This window comes from Diceros bicornis, chromosome 10, assembly GCF_020826845.1.
Source record: "Diceros bicornis minor isolate mBicDic1 chromosome 10, mDicBic1.mat.cur, whole genome shotgun sequence".
In the NCBI taxonomy this organism is placed as follows: domain Eukaryota; kingdom Metazoa; phylum Chordata; class Mammalia; order Perissodactyla; family Rhinocerotidae; genus Diceros; species Diceros bicornis.
The window spans coordinates 77,025,320-77,048,412 of NC_080749.1; the positions used below are offsets into that span (position 1 = coordinate 77,025,320).

The 23,093-nt window shown below is 42.9% G+C and overlaps 1 protein-coding gene across 1 annotated transcript in view; it reads right to left on the minus strand.

Annotated features, from left to right (window-relative positions):
* The window catches only part of SATB2 (SATB homeobox 2), a 183,778-nt gene extending 163,594 nt beyond the window's left edge, over window positions 1-20,184 (minus strand). The window contains exons 1-2 of the mRNA XM_058549518.1: window positions 19,341-20,184; window positions 17,865-18,092 (exon numbers count right to left, since the gene is read on the minus strand). Coding sequence (XP_058405501.1) covers window positions 17,865-18,033 — 169 coding nt within the window. The 5' untranslated portion in view covers window positions 18,034-18,092; window positions 19,341-20,184. The remainder of the gene's footprint in view (window positions 1-17,864; window positions 18,093-19,340) is intronic.
* Between the last annotated feature and the right edge of the window lie 2,909 nt (window positions 20,185-23,093).

Consider the following 23,093-nt stretch of genomic DNA (forward strand, 5'->3'; position numbering starts at 1 on the left):
CATGGAGGCAAAATAAGCATGGGCCTGTCTTTACCAGAAAAATGCATTTTTCCAACTGTCATTGGTTATGATGCTCAAATTGTCATTTTCATTATGACATTATTTCTGAAGAAGTGTGTGTAATCCTGAAGAGTTAACCTGATCTCCACCACTGCCACCATGCGAACGAACAGAGACCCGTGGGGAGATGTTACCTGTGGCGAGGAGAAGCTCTGCGTCAGAAGGCAGGCAACTCTTGGATCAAATCCTGGCACAGTCACCCCTTACCTGGGGGAGTGACCTTGGTAATTTATTTGACCTCTCTGAGGCTCAAATTCCTCCTAGCTAAAATGCAAATTATAATATCTACCTCATAGAGCTGTTGTGAGGATTAAACAATGCAATATAGTTATGTTGTCTGACAGCCCTCAAACAATAGAAAGTTTTTGTTTTTCTTTTTTCAAAATCAGTATTAATACAATTTTACAGAGGAAAGAAAGAGATCAATAATTTTTTTCAGGATCTATAATCAATGCTCATGATACTTACTAAAAGGCATTTCTTCAGAATATAAAAGATACTAATAATCACTGAATGGCCTACTTACTTAAGATGCAAATAACAATGGCTTTAAATGTTCAACGTGCCCCATAGCAAAACAGAAAAAGTGTGAAAAGCACCATATTTTATACTCTCGAACGGCCTGTCCAGCACAGCAGCCACTAGCCACATGTGGCTAGTCCTGAATTGAGATGCGCTTTAAGTGTGAAATACACACATGAGTTCCATGATTTAATACCAAAAAGGAAATAAAAGTAAATATATCATGAATAATTTTTAAAAACTAACCACATGTTGAAATAATATTTTGGATACATCGAGTTAAATAAAATATTATTATTAAAATTAATTTCACCTGTTTCATTTTTTTTTTTAAACAAAGCTACTAGAAAATTTAAAATTATCCACGTGGTTCTATTATATTTCTATCAGACAGAGCTGCTCTAAGCAACCTGCCAAACACCAGCATATACAATGGTTTTTCTGACACAGGATAAATCATCACAAACTGATAACAAGGACAATGTGCGATTGTCTTGAGCATTTCTTGGCTGCCCCTCCTTTATCTCTCCTCTGTGTTCCAGATCTTACGAGACATGAGGACAGATGTACTCTTGGTTAAACTCCAAAATCTAACGTGATATCTTCTCTGCATCATCCAGCAAATTCTAGGCTATTGTTTTTTTCCTAACTATATTAATCTAACTTCTTCAGTAAGGGAAGGCTTTTTCCCCTCCCCTTCATTTGAAAGAACAATTACAGTTTTCAGGAAACGCCACAACAGTGGCATGAAAGTCACCTGAGGAGCAAGTATTCTTTAATACTCTGGACGTCGAACCTCAACAATGAAAGAGGAAAGAGGGTCCAGCAGCAGGAGGCCTCAAAGACGGGGTTCCACCGCCTTCCACAAAAGTTGGGACACAAAACAAACCTCTCGGGCCAGCCCCGTGGCTTAGCGGTTAAGTGCGTGTGCTCCGCTGCTGGCGGCCTGGGTTCGGATCCCGGGCGCGCACTGACGCACCGCTTCTCCAGCCATGCTGAGGCCGTGTCCCACATACAGCAACTGGAAGGATGTGCAGCTATGACATACAACTATCTACTGGGGCTTTGGGGGAAAATAAATAAATAAATAAAATCTTTAAAAAAAAAAACCTCTCATTTGCATAGCGCCCCCTAACTCATCACGTAGGCTAACATACAAACATACCTTTATTTTCTCCCCACGTTTACTCTGTGAAAGGGTTATTATTATCCTCATTTAATAAATGAGGAAACTGAAACTATGGGAAAATAAGTAACATGCCCAAAGAAACCCAGCAAAGCAAGAGCAGAGAAGTTCAGGATAGCCAAGGAAAACAACCCTCCAAAACCCACACCCACAGAAATCTAAAGGCTTGGCCTTGTCTAAGGACCTGTCACCACTCACTGTGTCCAATGGGTGACCTGTGTTGCTTGTAAGTGAATTCACCTTTTGATGATCTACCACACGTCAGGCACCATGCTAGACATAGAGGAGGAATCAAACACGATTCCTGTCCCTTGGTCACTCACAAAGAAAGGCTCAAATAATGGGTCACACTCATGTGGGTGAACATGGGCCCCACCCCCCTCCCCAGCCCCTTTTGTCCTGGGTCCACCCTCATTCTTGGACCTGCCCCCTGAACCACCAGTCTGAGATGATAGGAGACCAGCCTTTCTCCTCCCCTCTTTCCAAGGGCTCCTGAAATCATCCGTTTCCAGAAGGAAGGCAGCCACAGGGCCCACTCCCTTCCCTGAGGCTGGCAGTATATCTGGTTCTATCACTTGCGAAGGTCCCAGGGCTAATTGAAGATTACAAAGGCTCTAGGGCAGAGCCTCTCATATCTGTTCTTTGTATAAAACCGAACCTGGAGTAACACACCACAGTCAGCAACCAGCACAATCGATAAACCATAGAGCCCTGAAACACTGCATGAAATTCTACCACGTAAACGAGCAGATCATACAGGCGCCTCCAGACGACTGGGAGAGAAGTGAGGGGCACAACTATCCTTTCTAAGTGCACACTTACTAGAAAAACAAAACAATCATTTGCTCGCTCTATAACCTCATAGTCTCTCTCTCGGCCTGTCTGTTTCTCTCACACACACGTGCACACCCATATTCACACACGCACCCTGAGTCCCAGACAGAAAGAGAAGTGACTTGACAATATTAACCTCTAGATATTTCCTCCCACTCTAAAACAACAAAGTTCGAGTCCAAGAATTGCAACCAGAAATAGAAAGGAAGAATAGGGGCCCCTCACCTCCTCCTTGCGTCCCAGGCAAACTTTCATGTGGACCTAGGTCTCCTTACTACTCTCCTCTTTCCTGCTCCCACCGTCCTCTCCCAGCACCCAGTCTCCTGAGCTGGCAGCCAGAGGCTCCACATTCCACCATTCCACTGCAGCCTCTCACTCCCCCTGGGGCCGAGCTAGAAAATTCCAAAGAGATTAATAGATAAAAAGATGCCACACTTTGCTGTTTGAACGGTTTAGTAGTCCCTTAATCTCTTTAGATATATTTTCATTGTAAAACAAACACATTGTATCTCACATCAACTTCTAATGGAAAGAATTTCAGGCAGTGAAATAAAAGCATGGTTCAGTCTTGGGGTGGAGGGAGAGCAAACACCTTTGGGAGCAAGGGAGCACCCACAGGTGGACCAGAGGTCCGCCAGGCTTCCCTAAACAGCTCCTCTTCCCAAAGTTCCTCGCTGTCCTTTGCTCGTGAACTACAGACTCTCTGAAGGATTAATTCATCTGCTTTTGTTGTTGGTTTTGTTTTTAACTCTTACTGAAGAGGAAGCAGGAGCTGAGACAGAGGTGGGACAGTCGAAAGTCCTGGTCATTCACAGGTGGAGGAATACAGTCAATCCTGCAAGTACGGGGAAAGCAAAATTTGCTTAATAATTACTCTAAGGACAAACTGAGTCATATTCGCAGGAATTTGATTTCATGTTCATCCATGACCCTGTTGTTTGTAACTCAGGATTAAACCTCCAACTAAAGTTTCAACAATAAAGCTCCTGGATGCCTCTCCCCCTACGGGGAGAAGAGGTGGGAGTAGGGGTAAAATTATCAAGAAATATTCTATTCTCAGAATTCTCTCTAGTAAAACCAGCCCCAGAGGCAGATCTTAACTTCAGAAGATAAGAACAAAAATAGGCCAGGGGTGGGATGGCGGGTGAACGCTGGTCCTCTTTCACTTATCACCCCAAAGGCTTAAAGTGGTAGGGACGGCAGATGGGTTCTGGTCTTCCAGACCTCTGATTCCAGGCCTGTCCCCAACTGGGATTACCAGCCAGCCTGAAGTCAGACCTCAAGGCTGAAGGATCAACCCCAGGTCTCTCAACACTCTTCAGTCACAGAAATGCGGTGGTAGGATCAAGTTGGCCCAGCAGTTTGCAAAACAGGATTTGGCAGGCACACCGGAGGGACAGTGCGGCTACTTATCTACACAAAAAAGCCTGAGCTACACCTGGGAACTGGGCCATAGCCAGCCTGACCCAAGGAACAAAACTCCCTGATGTCAGGAATGTCCAGTCAGAGGGAAGGAGAGGGCGGCCTTTTCCGTCTCTAACATGGCTGGACACAGATAAGTCTTCCTCACTCCCCAGCTCCTCCTCCAACCCCAAGCCTGACCTATAGCGACACAAAATAAAGGTTCGTCCAGTTTAACAAAATGCTACTTCCAGCTAGATATTAATAACCACCACTGATAGGCAGTGTCAGCTCTGGTTTTTCCCCATGACTCCCCAGCTGCCGAACTTGTCCATATCACTTTGGCCCTACTCAATTATATTCAGCATCAGCAGACGAGGAAGGCTTTCTAGGAAATGATCCACACAAGTGGATTCAGGAGCTCGCTCCACGTTCTCCAGGGGAAGTGTGCCAGACCACAGGGCTGTGCACGACCACTGTTGGCAGTAATTGTCGGTTTATCACCACGAAGGCATCCCAGTTAATCGGTGTACAACTCGAGTAACTAGCAGCACCATCCTCTGTGACTGTGCCCACACTGGAACCCCAGGGGTCTTACTGCAGTCCTCCCCACGGCCTGCACTGAAGGACTGCAGCATCTTTTCTAAATTTAGCAACCACAGAGAGACAAAATGTTTACTGATCCCAGAATCAAATTTTTTTTTTTTTGAAAAGGAAAAAAGTAGAATAAGCAAGTTTGTATATTACAGAAGAGTTCAAACATATGGCATATAGTTCAAACAAATACATATTGAACTAAGTATCCCTTAGTTCAAAACTAAATTCTTGAGGTTCTTTTCACAGCGGGTTAGAAATGCATATATTATTAAGTCCTGAGACTCAACGGCATGTTAAAATGACTATACCATAATTCATTAATACCAGGATTTCTGTCCTCCACTAAGTAAATTGTATGCTGGAGGTTTCTGAGAGGATAATTTTTAAACAATGTTTAAGTGGAGATGTATTTGCTGCTCCCCTCATTCTCATTATCCTCTCTGGAAAAGCTATTTGCAACTCAGAGCCCCATGAGTCACAAAAGGAGTCAATAAAATTGTCTTTATACTAACATTTTCTTCATTATCTCAGGTTTTGAGCTCTGCCTAAATGTTATTTTATCTAAGTTAACAATTAAAATAAAACCCCTTGATTAATTTCTCCGGTGTCGTGTCAAGGAAAGGTTAACCATACGAGGTCCTCCATCGAGGAATTAATAAAGGAATCAGGCGCTTGGCTCTCAATAAGACAAGACTACCCAGATTTCTAGTGGGAATATTTCATAGCACGAGCATGTTTTCTTTGGGGAGTTTAACTCACCAAAATTATTAAAAATTGAGATCAAACACTGGTGCAAAGCCCCAAAGGAAATCATACTAGAGTAGAGAGATTTTTATCAAATAAAAACCTGAAAAGGTAAAGTTTTTATAGGGAAAAATAAAAGGCATTCTCCCTTACAAAAGGAAATCCTACTGTCTATGCGTAGGGTTCAAACAGCAAAATATGGACGGATATTTAACAGACATGTAGAAATCGTCACTGTGAAATGAATGCCGATTTCACAAAGCTGAGCTTAAACAGACAGGCAGCCGTCACCATCCTGTCCCCACCACTAAAAGCCACTCTCATTTTGGAACCCAACAAACGCCTCCACCAAGATGTAATAGCAACCAAGCCCTTGAAAGGGCCAACTAACACTGGGAGGAGAAAAAGAAAGGAACAGGAGGAGAGAGAGCAAGAAAGTCAAAATCATAGTGTGTATTCTGCAGTTCCCTAAGGGCACACGCAGATCTCTGGACTGCAACACATAGGATTCTATTATTGCAACTGAGATGAAGTTAATAAAACCCAGCATACAGACTGGGAAAACCCAGGTCCTCACTAATGGAATGCTTCCCAGACAAGATATTTTAAGTATCTATGTACCTGAGTAATTTATAGCAATTATGAAAATAAGAAAAACAGAACAGAGAAACTAGTACATTCTTTTTTCACTTTATGATTCTAAGACATCTTTATAATTTATATAATTTCCAAAAGAAAATATTGAATTTAATATAAAAAACCTAAAGAGACCATTTAAGTCACTGCGAATAAATCCACTGAAAATCTTATGTTCATCCTTAATGCTATCCAAAGGATATACCACCCAGCCAAAGGAGGAATTTTATTACACTTCTGTCTTTGAGAAGTGTCACCAAAGCCCAAAGTGATTTGTCTCGAGAAAAAAAAAAGTGATAAATTTTCATCCTAAAGAAAATATAAGTTTCTACTTTCCTTAAAGCAAAAAACCCTGGAAGAGTACCACACCATTTTAAATTTGGGGTAATCCTAGATATGAAACATCTCAATCTCAAAAAGATTTCACTCTCCCTAGATGCCCTGGACTCATACATTCTTTAAAATAATTTCTGAGCCACAAAATGAAGCCTATTAGTGTCATTTTTCCCCCTTCCCCAAAAGGCCACAGTTTCAACAGTTCTAATCTCACAAACTCAACACAAAATAGCAGGAAGACAAGTCAAAGACTCTTTTTCAACCTGTGCATTAAAGGAGAAAACGGTTCCCTTTGGGATGAACTTGGAGGTATAGGGTTAGGTTTGCGGGTGAACTCCAATGTGGACAAGGAGGCCTTGCCTGCCATGGGGAGAATGGCTATTTCATCTCAGCCCCACTGCTGCCCAGATCTAGATGAAGACGATGGAAGAAACTACACCTAACAGTTTCCAAGAATATGAGTTCATTTCCTTATTCTGTTAAGAGAAGTAGGATCGACAAACAGATATGTTTTCAAAGAGCAAGTGTGTGTTTATTACATATCTGAGAGGCTGGCTGTGAGAAAGACGACCTCCCTGAGTCATACCAAAGGAGAAAAGAGCTGCATCTCAGAAGCTTGTCATGGCTGAAAAGAACTGTCTCCCTCAAACTCGCTTTCAAGCTATACATCAATCTTCAATATAATTATGTTTGACAGAATATAAGCTCTTGGCAGTTAACTTGTTTACAATAAATGCTTAGTTTGGGTACATGGACTGTATTTCAGTCTTATAAATATCAAACACAAACCTACAACAGTCCCATTATGGGGCTGAGAATTATTTTGCTATAAATCTTTTTATTGGGGGACCGAGGGAATTACTTTGCAGCTTGTTTTCCACTAACCACTTGGAACAGTGTGAAAAGAGGTACATTTATACTTTGACCCTGTCCTAATTGGAATTCTATACATTTCCACAGGAGAGTGTGCAGTATCAGTCCTGAACACGTAGGTCAGTCCCCAGACAGTTTCACTATGGCAGCAAAAAAATACACACCTGGAGCAAAATGGCTCTTACTAAAGTCACGGCATTTTCCTACAGTTCTTTTTCTCCTCAAAGTCTCTTGGGAACTAATGACCATTTGTGACAGCATTGGCAGGCTTTCAATGGTAAGCTCCAGTTTTGGGGGGTTTATAAGTTAGCTGCAAAAATGTGCTTCAGGCTCAACCTTACTATATGAATGGGCTTGTAAATAGAGTTAGTTTTGCTGAATGTTACCTGGGGATTCCTTTGAGGAGGGAAAAAAATCAGGATCACCTTATTTACCCTTGTAAAGTGCCTTTACTCGGGCCTTAAATGTGTAATAACTTCCTTTACAGAGAACAACTTGCTCCTCTTCTACTCCCTCAATAATAAGGGGTGTCTGGTCTTCTAATACTACATCTGCCAAATTTATAGGACAAAATCTTGTCTGAATGGAGCCTCGTAAGCTGAAAGCTAGGCGAAACTGCAGGAGTCCCCTGGCTTAGCCCTCCTCTCCTCCATGAGCGCTTTTCTCTGGGCATGCACCTTCGAGAGCAATTCGAACACCTTCTGGTTTTCACGTGAGATAGCATCATTGCAGGGTTTCCTCACTTATTTCTTAATTTCACAATTACCTTATCAGACTCCTATGATAATTCAACTTTCACATCGTAGTAACATATAGGAAAGATCATTTTAAGAATCCTAGTTTAAGCATATTTTTCAAAATAACTACTACTGGGAAATTCAGTCACTTGATTACTTAATAGTGCGATTCCCACATCTTTCCTTCTAGTCAATGTTATAATTGCAGGTGACACAGGATAAAATGTTTTTACGTCTCTCAGCTTCTAATAAAGAAGACAGGTAACTGATTTATAAGTTTCAAGGGTCATTAAATATGATTTTATTAAAAAATTTTACCATATGACTTTTTAGTATACAGAGATGTATTTTTCATTGCATTATCTGCCTCACAGATCTTTCTTGTTAATATCAATAGTACTAGTTTACAATGTGAACAAATGGAAAATTGTTAAATTCACCTACAATAAACACTCCTTTTTTTGAATTAAATAAGCCCTTTTAAAACCTTAACTATTTAACTGCTATTTATTCGGAGGAGGGGAAACATGAAGAAGGTGACTGCATGAAAAAAAAATACCTTTTTTTTTTTTATTGTACAACAAAAATTCCCTCCAAGGGAAAAAGACATTATGCCAAGTTCCACCCAGAATTAATGTTTAGGTTTAAATTATAAAGTCCAGAAAAAACAGAACCACTAATAGACCCTTAAAGCTCGTGGTATTTGTCAACGCTGTTAGGTTATGTAAATGTTAAAACTGAAAAACCCTTTGCTGACAAAAGTATTTTAATGAAGGTGCTATTAACTAGACTCTCTGGACTGAATTTTTAAAAGCAGCCTTTTGAGCTGTTTGATATAAACTCCACTCTGAAGAGGATTATGCTTGGGACAGTTCTGAGAGTATGAAACCTCCACCCCGAAGGGTTTACTGTCTATCTTACTCCTTTCATTTGTCACTCTCAGAAAGGTTTTTAAATATTGAACCCAAGAAAACTCTTAGCTACAGATCAAAGAAATATTCTCTCTGTCAACTGGGTCCAACCTTGGACTCCAGCTGCTCGGACGGTCAACAGTGTTTGCCGTTTTAGTATCCCTACAACGAGCATGGGTTAACTCCACTGTCTGGGCTAACTCCCCTGTCATCACTCCGGTTTTCAAGACCTCACAGTTTCCATGAATAGAGAAAGAAATACAGCTCAGAGTAAAAGAAAACTAGCCACTGATTTTGGCTGCAGCTGGCCGGTTCGCTCTAAGTTGCTGAAAGCTCCCCTCTGGGGAATGAGGGCTCAGCACTGTGAAGGAGTATCGATTTAATGGTTCCAACAATTGCTGATCAGCCCAGAGCCTATGCATTCCAGGTGACCTGACGGTTTATGTCACCTGAGTGAATGTCAGGCGATGTGTACACATGGAAGCTCCGGGGCCCCCAAAACCCCATGTGTGCTGAGAAGAAATAAGGGGGCTCATTATTCACCTTCAACTCTCTCCCCATCCCCTTCAGCCTGGTTAGGACTTCCAGAGGAGGAGGAGCAGAAGGCCCAGGAACCACACCTAACCCTCACACGGCAGGGCTATGTAACAAGAGGAACATTCATTACTTTTGACTTCCATTTACAAAGGTGGGAAAAAAAAAGAAAAGAGGTAGTTATACCTCAGGGAGAATGTAAGAAAATGTGATTTCCCTTCTCAAACTGTATATGAAGACAAATCAATGAGCACTCTTAATGTCTCCAGAGCAACCACCTCCCAGGGGCTCCTCTCTGAACTTCCCAGGGAGGAGTAAGAACCAAATGGTCTCTCCCCAAAACAGATTTTAGCTAATCAACAGGGCAAAGTAAGTGAAAAGCACTTCAGTTATTCTGCATCTTCTCCAAGACTAAAAATTTGTACATTGTGTGACAGGTCCACCTCATTTTTCTTAACGATGTTTTTATTATTCTTTCACTCAATTAAAGCAGAAATGGATATTGCATCTTCTGACTGTATAATTGTTATTGTAATCTGTTTTCGATCACTGCTTGGGAAATGGGTCCAAAACAACATAAACTCTCCACTGACTCGGAAGGCAAGTCATTTTCTTTTACTACGACACTTAAAGAGACATTTGTCATGCTGCTCTGTTAGCATCTTTGGATTATGAAAAAAGAAAGTTCTTGTTCTGTTAACCAAAAAAAATAATGTTTCAAAAACACTGCTATTTGCAGAGTTTTGCTATGAATGCATTTTCCTAATAAGCTATCAATTTTGCCTTCCCTTATATGTATAAATAATTGGAACAAATGCAATCAAAATATTCAACTTTAACATAGGGAATAATGGAGAAATTTGAAAATCAATTGTATTCAGTTATAAAAGAACCGATATACTTGCTTTCCAGCCAAATACAAAAACAAGTAAAAAATATTTTTAAAAGAAAGAAAGATATCTGTGCTTAAAGTGATGAAATTCAAATTGTTTCCATGAAAAATGCAAATCACCTCTGTCAGATCTTAGTGTTTTGGAAAACATTTGCTCTAACTGGAGTCTCTATTAATTTTTTTTTCATATTTGTGCAAGTCTTCAACAAAACAAAGCAAGTTACTGAGCTGCCATGCACATTTCAGTAACTGTGCAACCGTCAGTGGGCACCAACAGTTCCTCTGCTATGAAATGCCTCCCTTTTCATAAATGTAGCTTGCAGTGTTTCCCCTTAACTTTTTGATCTTTGTTGTTATGTTATGCTACAGTTTTATAACCCACCGGGCTAAGATACAACTCCATTCCAATGACAAGGCAACTAGTTGAGGGTAGAAACTAATTTGCCTTATATTCCAGCAAACAGTAATAATCGCGGGAGAAACTAAAATTGAAATATACTTCCCCTAAGAGTTTTACTATCCTAGTGTGTCATAACCACAAAAAAGAATATTCTTACTACAATACAAGACTGCCATAATTTGCTGATAACTTTACTGCAAGGTTCAAATTCTTAAAATTTTTATTAATGCTTTTTTCTTCCTTTTACACACTTATCAAACTAGTAACTTTAATATTCACTAGTTTATTTTTAAGTTTTAAAGGTATACGCATCAATTAAAAATGGAAAAAATGCACACCATAAACCCAATTGCCATAATTATATATCTAAGGCACATTTAATCCATATTAGGTCATTTTACCTAGTTTTTAAAAAATCTGGAACATGTAACACTTTACAAATGAGAAGCAAAAGACACAAGTTGTAGAAGACAATTTCTGATGCAGCCTTTCACTGCCACTTAATTATACGGATTTTACCACAATTTTTAAATCACTTGCTATTAAATAGCAAAACAATTCTGCTAATTGAAAACAAAAAACAAAAAATTACGTAGTGTTGCATGATTTTGAAAACCCCACCGTGGTCCATTTTTACATAAACACTGTGTAGCATGAAGTGCTTGTGGGGCTCGTTTCATGTAAAAGAAGAAAATAAGTGTTTGGTTGATCATTGACAATAAAGGTACCACTGTGACTTCAGAAAATGGAAAATAACACACTACAGAGGCTACCTCTGTGCTGTTTTGGAAATCTGTAAGTCCTCAACTGGCTTTTGTTTTAACTCATACCTCAATTCCACTCAGGGCCGTCTACTCTGACTTTGAAATATCTACCACATCACCCGTAAGTAGTAGGATGATGAATTCTTTGTATATAAAGATCCATTTTTAACACATAGACATTTTCAAACCTCTATCACATTTTAAAATAAAAGGAATTCACAACTCTCCTCACTGGCACCCTAAATTAATGCTGGAGAGCAGTGGTGATTGGAAGGGAGAAAGGCCCCATACAATCAAAGACAGCAGAGGGAAATCACTCATTTTAAAACGGCTGTAAAGAAAAGAATGCAAATTAAAAGGCAACTTCTCTCTTTGGTTTTTCAAGTTAAGCATAAAGGTCTCCTACTTGAAACGATTTTCAGTTATTTCTTTCTTTCTTTTTTTTTTCCAAAAATTAATGAGTTAAAATGTATGGGTCAGATCCAACATTTCACTGCTGTTCTCATTCTTGGGGAGTGGGGGGAGGGGAACTTGCTGCCAAGGCTTCTGAAAAGAGAGTTTGGGCTGCTAATTTTCCGTTCACAAAATCTAAATTCCCCTTATGCATCTCACACAACTCAAGAAATAATATGAAACAGTATTATATCACTGCAAATTGAGACATTTTTATCAAAATAAAGAGTGAGGATGCCAACATTTCATTTGTCATTTCCCACTTGTCACTTTTCACTGACAAACTGTTACACATACAACTTTTGTCAAATGCTCCATCTTTAAATATGTTCCAAATGCCATTGTATCTCAGCATTCATGTAAGGAAGAGAGTAAAAACTACTATGTTACCATATATTATTTACATAGGTTTAAAAAAAAAAGCCTACTTATTAGATAAAAGAATATAAAGGACTTTTTATTTATTTACATGCTATGTAGGACCAAGTTTGATTTCCTGAAATAAACTATGTACATATTTTATGCACCTAATGTGAGATTATTAGTTATAAGAAACTTTTTTAACGGTGAGAAATTGGGTAATTTTTATCTCAACAGGAACCTAAAAACTCTAAAAAGACCAAAGAAAATAATACAATTTGGAATTCATCTAGCCCTGTTCATTTAATGTATCTTTTCTTATATATGCATATAAACTGTCTCTACACTAAATTCTTTTTTTAAAAAAAGAAAAATAGGAGTTTTAAATTATCAAAGTAGAACTACCAACCTTGACTCCTTACCAGATATACCTTGCCAGATATACCAAATAATTATCTTGTCTTGCCTGGAATAAAACTGACTTCCATATGCTTAAAATATCTCAAATTCATATCCTTAGATGTCTAATAAATGGTGATTAGTCTGTTTCCCTCCCTCCAGAGACAGATGGGCAAATATACATATATATATATATATATATATATATATTCAAAAAAGGAGACAAGAATTAACACAGGATATCTAAGATGTGTAGACTGATTCTGCTAGTCACAACCCCCTGGGAAAGGATGATGTTGCTTATTTTCTGCAGGGGTTAAAAAACAGATGCCTTAAGGGACATCCACGTAGTTCCAACACACACACACACACACACACACACACACACACACACACACACGTTTCACTGCAGATGATCTCGAATATATAATGGTCAGTGGGTTTCTGCTGATGGAACATAAGGCTTCCAAAATTACTCGAAACATCAAATTATGCTCAGGACTTTGAGGGGCGGATACCCTATGTTCTGTTTAATGTGTATGTTCCATTGCATATATTTTTTTAACCAAGTATATCTTTATTTTAATAACAGGCCAAGGACTAAAAACACTTTAGAGAAGGGCTATTTTTCTACCTCAGCAAAACTACAGAGGACATTCTAGATTGTTGGATGACCCCAAAGCCTAAGGTCATTCTATTTAAAAGATCTTAAACCTTTAAAAAAAAAAAGTGGAATGGAAGGGGGAAATACAATCTTTTCTCTTTTGAAGTAATAACAGGAGTCCTCCCTACAAGCATAATGGTGTTCATCCTTGGCTAAAATAAATTTAATGAGTTTTCTCCATTTTGCCCATGTTGACAATGAGTTTCTAAATTGCTAAGTATTTTATACATTTCAATACATCAATATCTATGCTCTTTCATATCTGCACCCGTTTCAGAAAGTAAAATGTCTCTCTACTATTGCTAATATGGTGAGTACACCTGACCTGAACTGCATTTCTTTTACTCTTAATCTAAAAGGAACTGTTCCACATGTAGACAATTAAACTAACTGTTGTTGTAGACAATGTTCAGCGCTAAATGAGGCCCTGCCCAACAATCGTGATCACGTTTGCTTCCCTATTTGAATACATCAGTGTGTATTGCATAATGATTTTTTTTCCCTTGCAACAAGACAGTTATGTTCTTGAAACGGCTGCCTGGTAGCAAGAAGAATAGGTCTACCTCGGGTCAACTACATATAGATAACTTCAACAGATAATTCTTCAACAAAACTAAACTGTTATTTTAAAAACTAATTATTTTTCCAAAAAAAGCAATTTTTTTCCAAAAAAAGCAAATATCTCTAAAAGATATTCACAGTGTTTAAACATTTTTCCCTAAACTCTAGAACATTTAACACCAAAAAAATCATCAAAATTCATAAGAAAATGAAAAATATCAAAAAGATTTCTGATGTTTAATGCCTCCTATCAGCAAATACACCATCTGGTATACTCAAGCACTGTTCATTCAGTTTAAATAAAGCTGTCTGAAAGTTCTTCTTTAAGCCAACACTAAAAAATGAAAATCCTTGTGTGAACAATAAATGAAGCACAATAATTTATTGCTATTAAAGCACAACTGGCCAGCACCTTTCAGCAGTCCAGGAGGAGAGCAGAACGCCTTGCTGCCTCTGGAAACTTGATTGGCATCACTTTCATTTTATGCTGTAGGTTGTGTAGCTGAAGCATCACACACAGCAAAACATTTTAGGTACTTATGCTAATGGTGATAAAAAGGATCATCTGATTCTTATTTTTGTCATCTTTATTAATCTTTTTTTCCTAAATCTTCAAATAGATCTATAAGTTTTAATCAACAATTTCACAAATATAAATTTCGCCACCATTAATCATCCTTGTTCAAAATCCTTATGGAGTGAATTACTAGCTGAGAGGGGACGCCAATTCTAGTAAGTGAATGTTACCCAGCAGGGATATAAAGCTGTCAACACCACGGTGCTCTTGCTTGCTCTAAACTCTCTCCCAGCCTTCATATGTTTTTTAAAGAGATATTAGCCTTTTTTTTTTTCCTGAGGACCTTCTATAAAAGCCAACTGTCATACATATCTGAGCGCTTATATTTTATTACATACATGCCTTAAAACACACGGCTTAGATAAGACCAAAAACATCCTAGAAAGTGTTGGAAAGACAAAGCAAAACTGATCGACTTTCTAATAGTCTTCTAAAACTAACCACATTGTAAACAACACACTAACTTTTAAGTCCCCTATTAAAATGCAACCTTGAAGATTGTGATAGTGTATCTACCGCCTCAACTAGTTAAATCCAGACACTGAAATAATGTCTCTTTTTTTTTTACAAACACTTAGTTCTCATCAAAAAACACAGCAAACTGGCTCTCTCCCTAAAAAAGTAGAAGAGCAACAGAATTTACTATTGCAACCAATGCATTCAGAAACATTTATTCACTTCACTGTTTATCAAAAGTAGTAAGATAAACTGCCATTTTTGGGGCAACTAATTAACTTAATGATTTCCCCTATTTTTAAGGGGAGAGGTTTTAAGAAAGAGAATCACTAAAGATTAACAAATATATCCTCCCAAATTTTGAGCTCTACTTTTAAAACATATATTATTACAGCCATCTTTACAACATTGACAAGACTGCAATATATCTGGGAATGGTAATAAATGACGCAGAGCTATAAATATTTCTGCAGTTGTCTATGCTTATTATATTGCTTCATAAAGAAAATTTAAACAAAAGGAGGTGGGTTGATAGAAATATAATGTTTTACATTTAACCTATGTTCCAAAAAAAAAAGTCTTTCTATTATAAAGAACCGCTAACCAGAAATACATTTTAAACATTTTTCTAAATCTAGAACGTGCATTTTTTAAAGGCTTTGCTTTTCTCCAACCTATACATATGATTAAAAATTACAAAGAAATGAAATTATTAATATCTCAATGTACATTTGGAAACTATATAAACTTAAACCCACAAAATAATCATTAACATTCAATAAGAAAACTTTGTACTATCGAAATTTTATGTTCTAAGTTGTTATGTTTTAAAGCTTTCTAAATTAAAATCTTTCCAAACAATCTATTATGCTATATAGAGTAAAATCTTTCTTTTTAAAAAAAAATTTTTAAAAATCCACCATATGTAAACTATTTTCACCACTTTACTATTAAGCATTATAAATGGTACTTATTGAGACAAAACAATGTCATCTTTATATTCACTTTGGGAAGCAGCTAATAACTTTGATATTACTAAGTTAAGTTAGAGCTCAGAAAAAGTGACTAAAGCAGCTTGTTGAAACAAATCTATTTCCTCATCAAGACCTAATAATTTTAGTTTATATCAAATTTATAATAAGTGGTCAAATGTGAATTACAGTCTCAGAAAATATGAAAAGCAACCACTATTTTACACTAAAGGTATCCCGGGTCAACAAAATCAGGCAGTTTCTTTCACAGTCCAACATGATATAGGAAAAAACAAACAAACTTGTTTTAGAGAAGCACAATTGTTAACAATTACATTCTAAAATGTTTAGAGACTTCTTCCAACTCACTGAATTTTATTAGGTCTTCAGAAAGAAACTGAAATTTCAAGTCCAAGTTTTTTCTTTCTGCATAAGGGTACTTTGAGAACACATTCCCTCCAAGGATTTCCAAAAGTTTTTCAATCAAACATTATCAGCGCTTACATCATCTCACATTTGGCTCCATCATATTCACTATATAGTTTTCTTTCTGATAAGTATATAGTAAATAATACGAAAATTCCTAAGTTACTGCTCCAGTCTCAAGACAACACATTAATAAACACCACTTTTAAAGAGTGGGTCACAGAACTATCAAGTGTTCTTCTGCTTCATTAAAGCATATCTTCAAGTCCCTAAAATGTAAGATACATAAGCCACAATCTATAGCCAAATAATTTTTTTAAAGCTTTAAAAGTTGCAGGAATGAGTGCTTCTCAAGGGAGGTGATTAATATAAGGAAGTGAGGCAAATCATCTTGAATGTCCACCATGAAGAAATAGTAACAGCAAAGTAAGGAAAAAGAAAAGTGTATTATTTTATAAAACGTCTGTTTTTAACTCCTTAAAAGGGAGTGGACATTTAGAGTTAAGTATTTGCTTCGAAATACATACTATGGCTATTTAGAACATGGGGTTGGAGCTTACCACTAAGTTTTGCCAGGGTTTTGTAGCATTTCAGGCAGGCTAATATAAAGAATTACATTCAACAGGCTACTGCTGAAAATATTAGAGGAAAAAAACCTTTAGAAACAAAAAAATTTAAAGTAGTGATTTATCTCCAACACAAAAAAACTGTTTGCCATGTAGAATTGTGCATTTTCTATGTAAAAAAACAACTTAGCAAATGGCATATAAACCTCAAAATATTTTAATAATGTTTAAATTTCTCACATATCTATTTTACAAGATTGCTTTTCTTAACCACTTTAAAAGAAAGCAGTTGTTTACGTAGTAAAAACTACAAAAGATTTTCTTTAAATAATATTAAATTCTTGGAAAGGGAAACAGTTTGCATGGAGCCAATAAGGCTACGGTGCTATTTTTACCTGTTGTGCTATAATTCATAACAAAGTTACAAATGCATATGACTTTAATCTCTATAGAAAACGGTAGCATTAAGCCTCTAACGGCCAGACAGATTCGTGGTGATTTTTTATTCGCCACTTGCAATGTGGCAGAAAATATTCCCCGTTGTTACTCATTGTCTCGAAGCACTGTCCCACCTACAAAGTAACACCAGCCCTCTGGCTCCTGTCCTAGCCTGAGCGTTAAAGACTAGTCCACCAAAGCCAACGCACCTAAACTTCATCCCCACAACAGACACTCTGAAGCAAGGCATAAGAGTTAAATCACTAAAAAGCTCTCTAGGAAAAGCTAGAAACAGTTAGCTGGCTGTGACATAAACCTGCCAACACCTCAGCACACAGTGGCAAAGTGCCCAAAAAATGCCACCCTCTGGGTAAACCACTTTCTTGTTTTAACTCGAGATGAAGCTACCAGTTGCAGATGAGAGGCGACCGGGGCATTATTTGGCAACCTGGAATTCACTTCCTGTAATCCTACACCGCGACAGCGCCTAATCAACCTGAACCCTGACACCCGGGCCATTATCACCGGGCCGCGGGCTGCGCGCGCCTCCCGCTCGGGGCTGTTACCTCCCACGGCCTTGGCCACGGCGCCGTTGGGCCTCCCGCGGGCTCCCATGGGGCTGCCGTTCTGCTCCAGCCGGGCCACCTTCACCGGGGGAGGCCCCTTGACGTCCGGGCTGCCGCTCCGCCGGTCGGGGCTGTCCCGCAGACACGGGCTCTCGCTCCGCCGCTCCATGCTGCTCCGACTCGGAGACAAAGTTCCCACCGGCAGGTCGCAATAAAACGCGCAGGGACCTAGGGAGGGGGCGGGGGGGGAGGGAAGGGGGAGGGAAAAAAAAGAGGGAAAACCGCTCACACACGTGATAGACGTTCAGGCCAGTGGCAGAGCGCTGCACCAAAGCCACACAAACTTCCTCCCACGCCGCCCGGGGGGCCCGAGCCGGGAAGCCGGTCCCCACCTTACACTGGGCGGCCCAAAGGAAGCCCAGAGCTTGGGGTGCTGCGACTCTGCCCAGTCGCTGCTCCCCAGGAGCTAGCCCTCGGCGACGATGTCTCAGCCCGCGCCCAGGGGCGCCCACAGGTGTCCCATTCATTGGCACGGGGTTGACATAAACCCTTCTTGGGTGCGACATCCTCGCCGTCTGGGAGTTAGGGGTGGGGAAGAAGTGAACTTCATAAAAAGACATCTCACTCACTCGAGGAGCGGGTAGGAGATGTACCCAAGACCCTAAGAAACGGATTCACCACATGATGAATGCTCCGTGAATGGCGGGAGCAGGAGCCGAAGGCCTGGCAAAAAGACCCTCGAATCCCCGCTTTTTACCTTCACCGAGCACGTCCTGAGATACACACACACTTTGCGCAAAATCAACCCTAATTCCATATTCATAAGCATCCAAAAACACCTGGAAGTATTCATCACAATAACCTCCAGAATAATCTTCATCACAAGGGCGGGGGCTACTATTTCAGAACGTTATCATCTTCATCCTATCCTAAGTGAATTTTTTAAAGCTCTTCAGCACAAAACACAAAAGCAAAAAAGCATTTAAATTATTAGGTGCAGGAGCAGCCTTCATCAACCCCAATTTTAAAATCTTTCCAAAAAGTTTTCCTCTGGGTCGCCTGGCTGGCAGCGCGCTCCTCACGGAACGCGCGGATCTCGGCACCCCTGGATTTTGGGGGGACGGGGGAGGAGAGGAAAGCACCTGCTGACACGGCACTCACATTGTCACTGAAATCCCCAGGAAGCAGGAACCCGGCACAACAAAGTGCGCTGGGAATCCTCGCGGGCGCTCTCGCCGTGGGAGACGCCGCGTCGCCACGGCTCAAGGAGACAAGGTGGGGGTGGCAGAGGGGAGATGAGAGGAGAAGATGCGAGAGATGCAGAGACGGAGCGGGAGGCTGCAGGGAAGATTCCGCCCGCATTCCCCCGGCTGCGAGGTCCGGGAGGGCGAGAGCTGCCGGGAGGGCACTCAGCCGGACCCGGGGCTTCCCCGAACTCCCGAGCGTGGCGCGGGAGCCCTCGCCCTGCGTACTTACTGCTCACGGTCTGTCTGTAACTTGGCTGGCTGGGGCTCTGTCCATGGAGCAAAAGTAGAGAATCCAGGGTGGAAACTTTCTGGTGCTTTGCCTTGCAGTGTTCTCCTAGTCTTCCTTTCTCTTTACTCCTTCCCCTTTCCTCTTTCCCAGGTCCTAACGTTTAAGGTCCTGGGTCAGGGTGTCTTCTAGTGCGGAGATGGTTGTTATGATGATGATGATTGGGGGGGGTGGAGGGAGGAGGAGGAGAGGGAAAGGAGGGCTCCTCCAAAGGGGCACCCGAGCGAGCGGGGGAGGGGACGGCGGAGGAGGGGAGAAGAGAGGAGGCTGAAAAAAAGCCTTTTCACACCTTCGGGAAGGAGACCCGTTCTGGAGAGAAAGGGCTGAGAACTGGGAGGCGGCCTGGGGCTGCCGCTTCCCAGGGCTGCTAGCTCGCGAGGAGGTGCGGCCGGAGCAGTAGGGCCGGTGCCACCGAGAGCCGAAAAGGCGCAGGGACCCGGGACCGCGCGCGGGAGAAAACGCGGCGGCCGCCCAAGCTGTCACCTCCAGCCTCTCCCCTCTCGGCCGCCGCCGCCAACAGCCGGAGCCGGACTCACTGACAAGCCGCAGAGAGAGAGAGACACTGAGAGGGAGATGATTATTAGTTGCGTTGAGTCATCAGGCAAAGTGAGTCCTTTTGGGTTGTCCTCGGTTTCCGATTTCTCCCCCTCCCCCTTTCCGTCCCCAGATCTAGCGCCTTCAAAATAATAATTTGGGGTGGGGGTAGGGGAAGTCTCTGGGTTATTTCGGGATGAGGGGTGGGGGGGGAGATCTAAACCCAAGCCAGACTGGTCCACCGCAATGAAGGAGGAGAGTGGGGGGCGGGGAGGAGGGCTGGGGAGGTTGCGGGGGGAGGGGGGCCCCGCCTGGCAGGAAATTAAACATCAATCAATCAATCGCTGTGAGCCCGGCGACCCAACAGCGGCGCGGCTGCGGGGGAGGCAGAGGGACAAGCGAGGGGCGGGTGGCAGGCAGGGAGGAGGGAGGAGAAGGGAGAGGAGAGTCGGCGGAGGGAGAGCGGTGCGGCGAGGACCGCGGCCAGAGCACCGGGGGCCGCGCGAGGCGGTGGCCGCGGCCGGTGGGTGGGTGCGCCCGGTGCAGGCGGGCGCCGGGGCCCGCGGTCGGGTCCTCCTCCTCGTGGCGGGTCCAGGGCGCGGCTGCCTCGCCCAGCCCCGAGGCGCACTCGTCCCGGCGCGGAGGCGGAGGCGACGAGGCGGGCGCTGGCTGCCTGTCTCCCGGCGGAGGCGCAGACCGACGCGCAGGAGGCGGCCGCGCTGCCTCGGCTCCCGGTGCTGCCAACTGCGCCGAGTACTTTCGACTTTGGAGATAGGAGGGCTATCGCCGCCCCCACCCCCCGCCTCCGCCCACCTCCCACCGCCTCCGCCCCTGCGAGCAACTTTTCGCGGCGCCTGCGAGCTGCCCCTCCGCGGGAGCCGGCCGTGCGGGGCGGCAGCCCCGCTCCCTCAGCGCCGGCGCGGCCGCGGGGCCGGAACAATGGCCCGGCCGTCCCGAGCGGCAGGGGCGCCGGCGCTGCCCGCCGGGCTGCGGGTGGCACAGGAGCGGGGGCTGCGTGGGGGGCGCGGGGCGGGGGGCATCCCTGGATGACGTCCCTGGAGCGCTCGCGGCGCCGGCGACATCTCGAGCCGCGGAGCCCGGGCCGCCGGAGGCCGTGACGCGGTGGCGGCGAGGGCGGCGGGGCCGCCTGTCCTCCGGCTGCGGGGCTGCGACTCCGGGGACCCCCGGCGGCTCGAGCCCTGGGCTGCGAGCGCCGGGAGGGCTGGGCGGTGGGGACCCGGCCTCCTCGTCCCGGGGGAGGCCGCGCGGGGGCGTCCCCAGCGGTCCCGCGGAGGCGTCACTGAGCCACAAACTTTTGCCGACTCCCGCGGCACAGCCGCCCGCAGCCCAGCGCTGGCCGCGGTGCTCATTTAAGGTGGCGCGGGCGCTGGCCGAGCAGACCGGCCTCTGGCCGCGCTTTTGTCCCTGAGGTCCTCCTAGGGCGCGGGACCTCCTTAAAGAAAAGCACGTGGACCGGCGCCGCGGCCCCCGCGAGACGCTTGGGGCGCCGGCTGACATTCGCGGGCCGGACCTAGGGCGGGAAAATGTGGACGCGTCCCCTCCCGCCTTGAGGCCGGTGAAGCCCCCTCAGCTGGTGGCACTTCCTGTCCCTCCCGCACACCTCGGGTCTCCTTCCTAGTCCCCTGGACCCCAAGGACTCCCCACCATCTCGCTGCCTGAGCCACCGGTCCCCCTTAAGAAGCGTTGACTGTACGGCGGCGCCAGAGGGCCAAACTAAATTTGGTTTCGGGAAACGCGCTCGGGGGGCAATTCTGGACATTCTGGTCCGGTACAAGGACAGCGGGGAGCCGCGTCAGCCTACTGTGCCCCGGGCCGGGCTGCCGTCCACTCGCCGCACCCACCCGGTGGGCGGCGTGCGCGCGGCCATCCGCTCAAAGGCAGGGGCCTGGGAGGCGGGGAAGCCTCTGGAAGAGAAAGGGTCCCAGAAGCAAAACTTGCCCCTGGCCTGAGTCTCAGCGCCCAGATCCCGGAGAACTCCGCACCCAGGCGCCGCCCACCAAGATCCACAGGAGCCCCGGGCGACCCGTAAGGCGGTCGGAGCCCGGCGAGAAAGGAAGCCAACAGGATAGTAAACCTTCGGGGAGCCTCCCTGGAGTTTTAGGCAGCGTTTTCTTTTCCCTGTTTTTTCATTCCCCAAACCCCATCCCCCCACCTCCCCAAACGAACGGAACGGGTTAGAGAAAACGCACAATTCGAAGTCTGTGAGAACAAAGTGGCTCAAGTAAATCAACTCGTGATGGTAGCTAAAAGGTTTTTGTCTGCAAAGAAACAAACTGTAAGTTGGATCGACAAACTTTTTTTTTTTAACCTGTAATATCACGTCGGAATGGGAAGGGGGTGTTGCAAAAACCACCTACCACTGTCAAAGTTGGAGCCCGTTTTCAAAATGGGGAAAGGCGCATTTCTTATTAATATCTTAACAACGATAATAATGCTGTTTCTTTCCTTACCTTGGTGTTAAACTGCAGAATCCTCCTCCGGATCAATGTCCAGGAACTTAGAAGAATTGGTGATATTAGGACTTCAGTACTTCTGGAAAAAAATGCAAATGGTTTAACCAGGATCTTTCCTGTCTGATTCGTCACTATTATTATATCTGATGATGCGAATGGTTGGAGCGATTCAATCTTAAGTCATTAATGAGCTATTTTATAAACACCGCTCTCTGAAGATCTCCATTTACATTTTGCGAAGGATCACTTCGCTAACCTCCCAGGCTTATGTCAACAGCATGATTACTGGACTTCAGTTACACTCTTATAAACAACACTGCCGTATTGTTAATCGGTTAATATTTTATAAAGTGTAAATATTTTATTATGTTTTGAAGGGAACTATTGATTCTAAATTATTAAACCTCTGAGAAGGGCGATTTAAATAAAGTATACAATTAAGTACAATTAAATATACTTTGTGGCTAGTTTGTTTTCAGCTTCTGCACCCTTCTAAATTCATTGATTTTCTCTTTATTGGAGTTTCCTCTTGTCTGTTTTTGATAGCGAACAAATCTATCATTTTGGGTAAAAGAGCTCAAATTATTTAAAATTGCATTTAACGTAGAGGAAAATGTCGAATACTATGAATTATTACCAGAAATGTATTTTGGATTTTTCTGGATTTATGTTTAGTAACACATTTTGC